This window comes from Salmo salar, chromosome ssa16, assembly GCF_905237065.1.
Source record: "Salmo salar chromosome ssa16, Ssal_v3.1, whole genome shotgun sequence".
NCBI classification, from domain to species: Eukaryota; Metazoa; Chordata; class Actinopteri; order Salmoniformes; family Salmonidae; genus Salmo; species Salmo salar.
The window spans coordinates 67,063,058-67,072,806 of record NC_059457.1 but is presented as its reverse complement, the minus strand read 5'-3'; the positions used below and the strand labels follow the sequence as shown (position 1 = coordinate 67,072,806).

Genomic DNA, 9,749 nt, shown 5'->3' with positions numbered 1-9,749 from the left:
GTGTGGCCTGATGTAGGATTGGTTAATTAGCACCGCCTTCCCTTTCCTCTTTCTGGTGAATAGCAATAGAAGTCAATCATTCACAGAGATGTTATGACTGTGACTTTATGTAGTACAAGTTGAGGAAGCGTCGGTCTTGTCTTGTTTATAGCGGCACGAATACAGGACGATTGAGGGCCGGTCCGGCACACTGACTGCTGATCTGTAGCTCTCGTCACTACTAACCCGTCAGAACTAAGAGGTAATGTGTTGTTTTGTCAGATATCAGTTTGTATTTCGATTTTCATCACCACATCCTGTGTATTTGATTATCGATCCTGCGTGCTCTGTCAGGCTTTTACGTCATACAGTTAATTTATAAAGGCAATTTTCAGATAAGGCAAACAAATTGCTAGATTTCCATAGTGATACTTAGCTGCTCGAGGTAGCCATGGGGATTGTTGTTTTAATGACATTTGTCAAGGTTCTCTAAAAGTATGCTTTAACCCACTGTCTTGTATTCAATCAATGTGTTCACATGCTATTCTTGGTTACTGCATGTGTCTTTGAACTAATGTTTTCATTTTAACATCAACCTCAGTTATGACATTTTTTAAGTTAACTTTTTATTCTCCCACGTTCAGCATACTCTTACACATGTTGATTGTGTTGTGGCATGCAATAAACCAGACCACAGCCTTTTGAGGTAGTTCAAATGGGGACATAGAGCCTATTGACAACATCTAGTTCATGTGTCCCTGTCCACTGCATTTAATCCCCATTGTAATTTCCCTGTTTGTAGACTTTGTCATGGCACCAGTTGCCATAGCCATTCAGTCATTGTTCTCTCCGTTTTGTCTTTCCTCCTCAAACATGTATTGTGTCACAGGTGTGTTGTTAGCTGCCTGCTCTCACCGCATTCATGTTTTTTTTCCTCTCAGAGGGCAGCAGTTGCTTTGTTTTCCAACCTAGAGACAGCAGGACCGGATCTGGGAAACCGACAACGTATCCAAGCCTCTTCCTTAATATGAGGTGTGAGTCTGGAGCCTGAGTGTGAAAAACAGGATCTTTAAGAAGATCGATCGCTGTTCATTCAGTACGGCAGCTCTCTGAGATGAGCTCAGTTCATCTGATAGGAAGATGTTGTTTGTCTGTAGGCAGACCAAGAGAACTGTCGGTGGATTATCTTGGCTGTCCGTTTTAAGGTGAGGCTCTCCGTGTGTTATGATATGGCATACCTGGTTCACACGGCTCACCCTCAGTTCGTCAGCCTGTGGTTGAGCGCCGTGGGTTGGGTCCTTACCGCGGTGACCCTTGGACTCATCCAGTGGAGGGTCTGGCAGGTGGCCGACTTGACCTTCATCACCTCAGGAGTGGCCTGGGTCGGGATCTGGAGGGTGTGTTTCTATAGCCATACACTCGTGACCTCTGAGTTCAGGGTCATGTATTGTCAGAATATGGCGCTGTCGGACGCCTTCACGCCCCCGGAGGTCGCCACGGCCCAGGTGCTCACTCTAATAGGGCTGTTCGTGGGGTTCTGTGGGAACGCCGCCGCTGTCTACGCACTCAGGAACATCTATTTCGGCCTGGAGAAGCAGACGCCTATCCGCTGTGCGTTCGCAGTGGCTGGTACTCTGTGCTTGTTGTCCGCTGTGTGTTTTCTCATCCCGCTCCTGTGGAACCTGAACTCGGTGGTGACCAATCAAACGATTGCGTTCCCTTCGAACTTCCACATGCCCCCTGCACCTGTGACCCAGAACGCTGGGGCAGGAATCGGGGTCGGGATCATAGGGTCGTTCATGATGATCGTCAGTGGAGTTATCTTCATCTTCTACAGGTTCCCTGTCAAGGTAGGACCCAGAGTGGAGCCGCCTTGTCCAGAGGCGAGACACTTTGATGGGTCAAGTGTTGGGACATTGTCCCCTGGGTCTGTGGGACACGGTAGGGATAGTCTGAATAACTCTCAGGCCAGGGACAATCCTGCCTTCCGCTCTGATGAGCACTTGTGATTTTAGTTTGTTTCTGAAATCAGACATATGAGTTTACCATATTCAATGTTGTATTTGATGTGACATAAAGGAATAGCCGTTTGATGCAACTATATGGTTAGTATGAGAGCCCCCCCCCCCCACATCAATAAGGGATCATAGCTTTCACCTTTGATTCACCTGGTCAGTCTTTCAAGGGAAGAGCAGAAGTTCTTAGTGTTTTGTATACTCAGTGTACACCCATTTGATTCTTGAATAATATAACTTCTAAATGCGTCCTGAGTTTAGTTCGACTGTTATACCCATCAGAACCCCAAATATAAACTTGTTTAACTCCATTGTTCGTAAACAAAGTAATTGTAAGCAAACACTGTATAGCGTCAATGTGGTTAAAACTATAATTCTGGTATCATGGATGCTCAGTCCTCGTATCCATACCTCTGTCTATGAGTTTGAGGATGCTTAAGTTTCTCCAGCCCCGTCCCTCAGCTGTTTACCAAAACGGTGGTGGGGTAACCACTTTGTTATTGTTTGAACTGAAGATTGCCCCTTTAAAATGTCAGATTACACGATCATATATTGATTCGTAACATTCTTATACCTAATGATTGTGCTATAGTTGATAACAAAAAAAGCACCTTTATTTTACAGTCAGAGTATATCAGTGTGTTTGTATTTAGTAGTAATTGGGAGGGTACATAAACACACGTGCTCTCTGTCTTTTGAGGACATGCTTGCAACACACCTGTCTTTAGTCATTGCCTTGCAATAACTCCAAAGGGAGTTTAAAAACTGATTACAGTTAAATGTTTTACATTTCATACTTGTATTGCTGATGCCTTTGAATGTATTTCTTTGTAAATGATGCAAGATTTGTACCGTTTCTGTTTATTTGATCATATTGAAAATGTATTCTTAAACTTTTAAGGGCTCTTGACATCCAGGAACAATATTATACACATACACAATTCAATCAGAAATAGTTGTGATAAATCATGTGATTTAAAAGAGACAATGTTTTAATCAATACAATTTTATCACACACTGTATTTGTTTTGATGTGGAGTAGCAACAGGATTGTTCCTCAGCCTGGTTTTAGACGGCACGGCAAGGACCTCAATTATCCTCTATCCCTGACTGTGCCTTGCAGTCTGCACTCTGTAGAGCTCCCCCACTGACTGGTGAACGCTGGGTAGTTACTGGCTTTTGTCCCAAATGGCACCCTATTCCCTATATAGTGCACTACTTTTGACCAGAGACCAAATGTAGTGCACTATAAAAGGAAAAGGGTGCAATTAGGAACACATCCACTGTCTGCCCCTATTAGACCACATAGACCAGATTGTTTCCTGGTAACGAGGCTTCCGTTAGGGGTTGTAAGGTGTTATCGTGTTAAAGTCAAATATCGGCTCTGGCAGAAACAGTCATAGGTGTTTTGACAGTCGCGGACCCACAAAATCATATAATCCATTTGATTGTGCTACAGAAGAGGAAGGGATTTGATTTTTTTTTTCTCCAAATGTGTTCATTCATTGCTCTTTTTCGAGGATTTTAAAGGTTTTTATTCAGGCTTTTTTACTTGCTTTGACAAAGTTAAGTAATGTCCTTGTTAACTATGGTCCCAAAATGAAGACACCAGTGGCCAAGAAGAAGTGATGTGTATTGTGGAGCCTCTATTTCTCATTTGGGCCCCGTTCATGTGAACAGTGCAGGGGAGGAGGCTGAGACTGGCAGTGGCAGGGCATATGAGTCCTTGACCAGACCTCTCAAAGCAGGAGTAAGGACAATCACAGTGGGGCTTGTTACTCTGGCTGAAAGTCAGAACAGTCAGATCCGGTGGACAGCACACTGTGTTGGGAGGGAACAAAATAGCTTTTTCCATCAGGGGTTTAACACTTTTTTTTTGTTTGCAGAGGAACTCAACTCATTGAGAGGATTGGTTGTGGTCTGGCTAAAGGATGCAGAGGACTTTATAGTGGGCAGGACACACTCTCATTATGGGGATATTAAAGGACCTGACTGTGGGTTTAGTCTCTAGTCCAGGGCTCTCCAACCCTGTTCCTGGAGAGCTACCCTCCTGTAGTTTTTTTTGCTCCAACCCCAGATGTAATTAACCTGGTTCAGCTCATCAACCGGCTAATTATTAGAATCAGGTGTGCTAGATTAGGGTTGGAGTGTGAATCTACGGGACAGTAGCTGTCCAGGAACAGGGTTAACCTGGAGAGCCCTGGTCTAGTCTGTATTTAGCGTAGCGTTACTACAGCCTAACTACGTGGCCTAGTGCGGTTGGCTGACGTAAATCTCAGGCATTAAAGGTAGAAGGTTGAAAGGTGATGACAGGTTTATGGTTTTGTAGATGTTGTGTAACACGTTCTGGATTTCCCACCGTTGTGTAATCACTCGCCCTGGCATTGAAGTTCTCAGTTATTGTCCTCAGGGCATTGACTTCATTGTGTTACCTCCTTATTGCCTCCAGCATCATTTATTTTTTTTTCTTTTCACCTTTATTTAACCAGGTAGGCCAGTTGAGAACAAGTTCTCGTTTACAACTGCGACCTGGCCAAGATAAAGCAAAGCAGTGTGACACAGACAACGGGGAGGCAGGGTAGCCTAGTGGTTAGAGTGTTGGGACAGTAACTGAAAGGTTGTTAGATCGAATCCCCGAGCTGACAAGGTAAAAATCTGTTGTTCTGCCGCTGAACAAGGCAGTTAACCCGCTGTTCCCCCGGTAGGCCGTCATTGTAAAAAATCATTTATTCTTAACTGACTTGCTTAGTTAAATAAAGGTAAAATTAAAAAACAACATGGAATAAACAAACGTACAGTCAATAACACAATAGAAAAGTCTATATACAGTGTGTGCAAATGAAGTAAGATTAGGGAGGTAAGGCAATAAATCGGCCATAGTGGCGAAATATTTAGCAATTTACACTGTAGTGATAGATGTGCAGAAGATGAATGTGCAAGTAGAGATACTGGGGTGCGAAGGAGCAAAATAATAATAATAATAATATGGGAATGAGGTAGTTGGATGGGCTATTTACAGGTGCAGTGATCTGTAAGCTTCTCTGACAGCTGGTGCTTAAAGCTAGTGAGGGAGGTATGAGTTTCCAGCTTCAGTGGCTTTTGCAGTTCATTCCAGTCATTGGCAGCAGAAAACTGGAAGGAAACGTGGTCAAAGGAGGAATTGGCTATGGGGGTGACCAGTGAAATATACCTGCTGGAGCGCGTGCTACGTGTGGGTGCTGCTATGGTGACCAGTGAGCTGAGATAAGGCGGGGCTTTACCTAGCAAAGACTTATAGATGACCTGGAGCCAGTGGGTTTGGAGACGAATATGAAGCGAGGGCCAGCCAACGAGAGCATACAGGTCACAGTGGTGGGTAGTATATGGGGCTTTGGTGACAAAACGGATGGCACTGTGATAGACTGCATCCAATTTGCTGAGTAGAGTGTTGGAGGCTATTTTGTAAATGACATTGCCCAAGTCAAGGATTTGTAGGATAGTCAGTTTTACGAGGGTATGCTTGGCAGCATGAGCGAAGGATTCTTGGTTGCGAAATAGGATGTAAGACCGTACATCCAGTACTATTTTTTTGTAAACGAGTCTGTAACAATACTAAAGTTGTTACATTAAAGTTGATAGTGAAGGAATAGATCGATACAACTCATTGAACTTCATCGATCCAGACCCAAACCCAGAACCTAACCTGTCCTTAACCCGTAACCCAAACCCTAATCATCAATAGTGATAACCCCAACCACCCTGACCCTAATCATTAACCACCAAGCGATAGACATATCCCACAAGGCATTTCACAATCTGCCGAGAAAGGAACATAACTGTATAAGCACTGTACAACAGAGCTGTTGTGGTTTTCTGTGAGATTGAGGTAGGATAGAATGGTTTCGAATGTTCCCTTTCATTGTGTTTCAAAGTGACATGTGACAACAGAGCTGTTTAACATATAGTGGTTGGCTCCATGTGTTTCTCTGATGTAGGACCAACCACTGCCTATGATAGATCAAGCGATTAACATAGGAAGCTATAATGACTTCCATTGTGAGGGGACAACAATGGGATCTTTCAGATGACAACATTGACACGGGAGGCGGTGGGGAGCAGTCCGAGCATTTCAAAGTCCAGGCGGGGTCTCGTAATGTGAAGACCTGAGAGGAACTGTAGCAGAGCACACTCAGAAGCAAGCGCGTGTCCCAAATGGTGCCCTATTCCCTAAATAGTGCAGTCCTTTTGACCAGCTCCCTATGGGTCCTGGTCAAAAGTAATGCACTGCATAGGGAATATGGTCTCATTAGATGAAATTATAGCATTGAAATAGACAGGAAGTATTTTACGGCTGTTGTTTCCGCTTGGCCATGTAGGGAACCCTTGAGAAAGGGATTCATGTCTCAATGGGACTCACCTGGCTAAATAAATAAAGGAGAAATTAAATGTAAAAAATTAAGTTTAAGAACATGACCTGCCTGAGCAAGCTTGAGTGTAATGGGCGATGTCCAGGAAATCTGACATTCCTCACATTACGTATCATTATGATGATGTTCATTAACTACAGCTTAGCACAGGAGCCAAGACCGAAATCAGCGGGAATTAGACTTAAGCTCCGTTTCCACTGGACTTGGTCTGTCACCTCACCTTACTTAAACTCACTTCTTCATCGTTGTCTAGCAACAGTTTGCGCTTATGTTACACAAGCAGGTGTTTTGTGAGCTTAGGAATGAATCACAGTCAGGTTTTTTCTTTATTTAATAATATCAATTTTTTTTTATGTACAGATTTCTCCACACTATGGATATAACTGATATAGGATATGTAGCCTTGTGGCACTATAATATCTGATCAATTCAGAGTCAGAAAACCACTACAGAGCAATATACAATATAATGTATATTGATATATATATCTAATATAATGTATATTGATATATATCTGATATAATGTATGTGGTAAATCAGTAATATTGGCCTCTAACTAGAGAGAATGTATAGTGGAAATTTCAGCAGGAATAAAACAAATACAATCAGATCCTCAAATATCCATGAAGTCATTGTCTTGTCAAGTTGTTGCAAGCAAGTCCGTAAATTTCACCATTTAAAACAAATACTTAGCACATTCTGCACATTCATTATTATTTGCTTTCTACAATATAATGTTCTACTTTTTCTCTTTGTTCTATTTACAGTTTGTATGATTAATTATTTCTATAATACAGTTGTTGATTGAGTAACTGTGTAGGCTAAGACTTTCAAGAAGGGATACATTTTTTATGGCCTTGCTAGTGAGAAATCAGCTCCCATTCGAACTGGCTTCACGTTGTTATTGAACAATAATGATGACAGATGCTGTAAAAAATCATTTGTATTGCGATAAGATATGATATCCAAGACAATCATTGACATTGACATACAGAATAATCAACCTTGGTCAGAATAGTTTACAGTCATTTCACAGACAATATACGGCTTGTCATCAAATTCTCTGGCACCATTGCACACTATCTCTTACACAGTACCAATTGCAGGCACATTGACATATTAGGAAGAAATGGCAGCATTAAAAGCTGGTATCTCTTTGGCTCCATAAAGAATTTCTGTTTGATAAATGTAGGTGATATTTTTGCAAACATGGCATGCACATAACCCTGTTTGAGGGATTGAAATGAGTACCAGCATTGTGTGCAAATTCTGTCTCAGTATATGGAGAAAGATTTGTCCCAGCAAGAGTACTCTAACTATAGCTAATGTAAATAAGCATGAAAAAGCTTTAGATAAGCAGTGTTTTATTCACCATCGATAGAGAAAGGGCAGAGGCTACTGAGAATACTGTTCTCACTTCTCAATAGCTCATCAAACATATTCCATAGACCTCTTCCTATGTGGGGTAGTGGTAGTGTGTACGTGTGTATGTCTTCTCTGTAGCGGTATAGGCATTTGTAAGGTGCAGGGCTCCTCTTGAAGGCACACGCAGGAGGTGACCAGCAGAGAGCCGGCCACCAGGTGTAGAAACCCCGCCGTCCAGCCACAGAACAGGGCGTCCCCAAACTCCCAGCGCGGCACAATGGCCGGCACGGCCTCATCGAAGAACCGCATGACCGTCAGGTGAGCGATGTAAGACACAGGTATGAGACCCAGTATCCCTGCTACCAAGCACAATATCCCTCCCAGCATCTTCATCAATCTCTTCACCCTCAACCCCTCAGGCCCCTGGTTGCAGCTGTTGATCCAGTAGATTCCAGGAATGGCTAGCAGGAGACCCAGGAGGCCCGTGGCCACTGTTACACACATGAGGATCCGGGCTAGTTTGATGTCCGGGGGCAGGCCGAGGAGACTGTCATAGGGTCTGCACTCCAGAATTCCAAGGTCCTGCACCACACACGTCTCCCACAGGCCCAGCTCGTAGCTCTCCGCGGGCAGCAGGTCGGTGGACAGGGTCAGCCAGGTGGACATGATGGTGGTGGCCAGCGAGCAGATCCAGGCACCAATAGAGAAGAAGACCCCGAGGAGTTCCATAGCGCACAACCCCGGATCCATAGTGCTGCCCACTCTGAGTGGCCACTCTCTGGCTCAGCTCTGGCTCCCGAGCTGCCTGCTCCCCCTGTCTCTCTGTGCCACAGTCAGCTGCAGCCAGGGCTCCCGACTGCTTCTCTCTGCTCTTGTCTTTCTGAACTGCAGCCAGTTGAAGCAAGAGGAAGCTACGGCCAGTAGGTTCCTATCGAGTCTCAATTTGTTCAAAAGACTGTACGCCCAATTAGGGTTTACAACTACCAGCATGGGCTGGGAGGGAATAACTTCTTCAAACGATCAGTAGCTCACTCACATGCACGCATCATCTGCAGTTGAGAGGAGGAAAGTAGCGGCTTGCTGACATGTTGCCCTCCCCTTGGAGGCTCGCTTCAGCCGCTGCTTTGCTCAGTGGTCAGGAGAGAGTGACTGAGTGAGAGTCAGATGCATTGAACAACAGCATCATTCAGATCTATGGTGATGCCCATTTCCACACACACAGTGAGGAGGTTGTAGCCTAAATCAGGATGCTTTTAAAATGCAGACAGGATGTTATAAAAATGCGGATTTAATTCACAAAACATACACACACACACACACACACACACACACACACACACACACACACACACAACAAGGGGTGTCGTGAGTATGTGAGGATGGGGGGATAGTGGGGGCATAATGGAGGGAGGCATAATGATTCTCTTCTGGAAGAATTTTGTATTTTTCAAACAAAAAAGAACCTTTCCCTGCAATCTAGAGCCATAATCATAATGCCTAATTCTATGTCAAAAATATTATATTACAGAGTAACAACAAAATATTTTTGTTTTGATTTATTCATCAATAAACGTAACATGCCACAATTTAATCGATTTTACGAAGTTACTGTTCATATATGGAAATGAGTCAATTCAAATGAATTCATTAGGCCCTAATCTATGGATTTCACATGACTGGGCAGGGGCGTAGCCATGGGTGGGCCTGGGAGGGAATAGGCCCCTCCACTTGGAAGCCAGGCCCACCCAATGGGGAGCCAGGCCGAGCCAATCAGAATGAGTTTTCCTCCACAAAAAGGGCTTTATTACAGACAGAAATACTCCTCAGTTTCATCAGCTGTCCGGGGGGCTGGTCTCAGACGATCCAGCAGGTGAAGAAGCAGGATGTGGAGGTCCTGGGCTGGTGTGGTTACACGTGGTCTGTGCTTGTGAGGCCGGTTGGACGTACTGATAAATTCTCTTAAACAACGTTGGAGGCGGTTAAT

General features: G+C 44.0%; 2 protein-coding genes across 2 annotated transcripts; one reads left to right on the top strand and one right to left on the bottom strand.

Moving 5' to 3' along the window:
* The first annotated feature begins 97 nt into the window (after positions 1-97).
* On the top strand, positions 98-3,014 carry LOC106574257 (claudin-34). Its single transcript, XM_014150019.2, has 2 exons — positions 98-241; positions 921-3,014. The coding sequence occupies exon 2, from the start codon at positions 1,209-1,211 to the stop codon at positions 1,986-1,988; it is 780 nt and encodes a 259-aa protein (XP_014005494.1). The 5' UTR covers positions 98-241; positions 921-1,208; the 3' UTR covers positions 1,989-3,014.
* A 3,724-nt stretch (positions 3,015-6,738) lies between these two features.
* On the bottom strand, positions 6,739-8,892 carry LOC106574259 (putative claudin-24). Its single transcript, XM_014150021.2, has one exon. The coding sequence runs from the start codon at positions 8,513-8,515 to the stop codon at positions 7,832-7,834; it is 684 nt and encodes a 227-aa protein (XP_014005496.1). The 5' UTR covers positions 8,516-8,892; the 3' UTR covers positions 6,739-7,831.
* Positions 8,893-9,749: the final 857 nt, after the last annotated feature.

Excerpts from the sequence above, each read along its gene's own strand:
- LOC106574257 (XM_014150019.2), top strand. The coding sequence starts at position 1,209 with ATGGCATACCTGGTTCACACGGCTCACCCTCAGTTCGTCAGCCTGTGG.
- LOC106574259 (XM_014150021.2), bottom strand. The coding sequence starts at position 8,515 with ATGGATCCGGGGTTGTGCGCTATGGAACTCCTCGGGGTCTTCTTCTCT.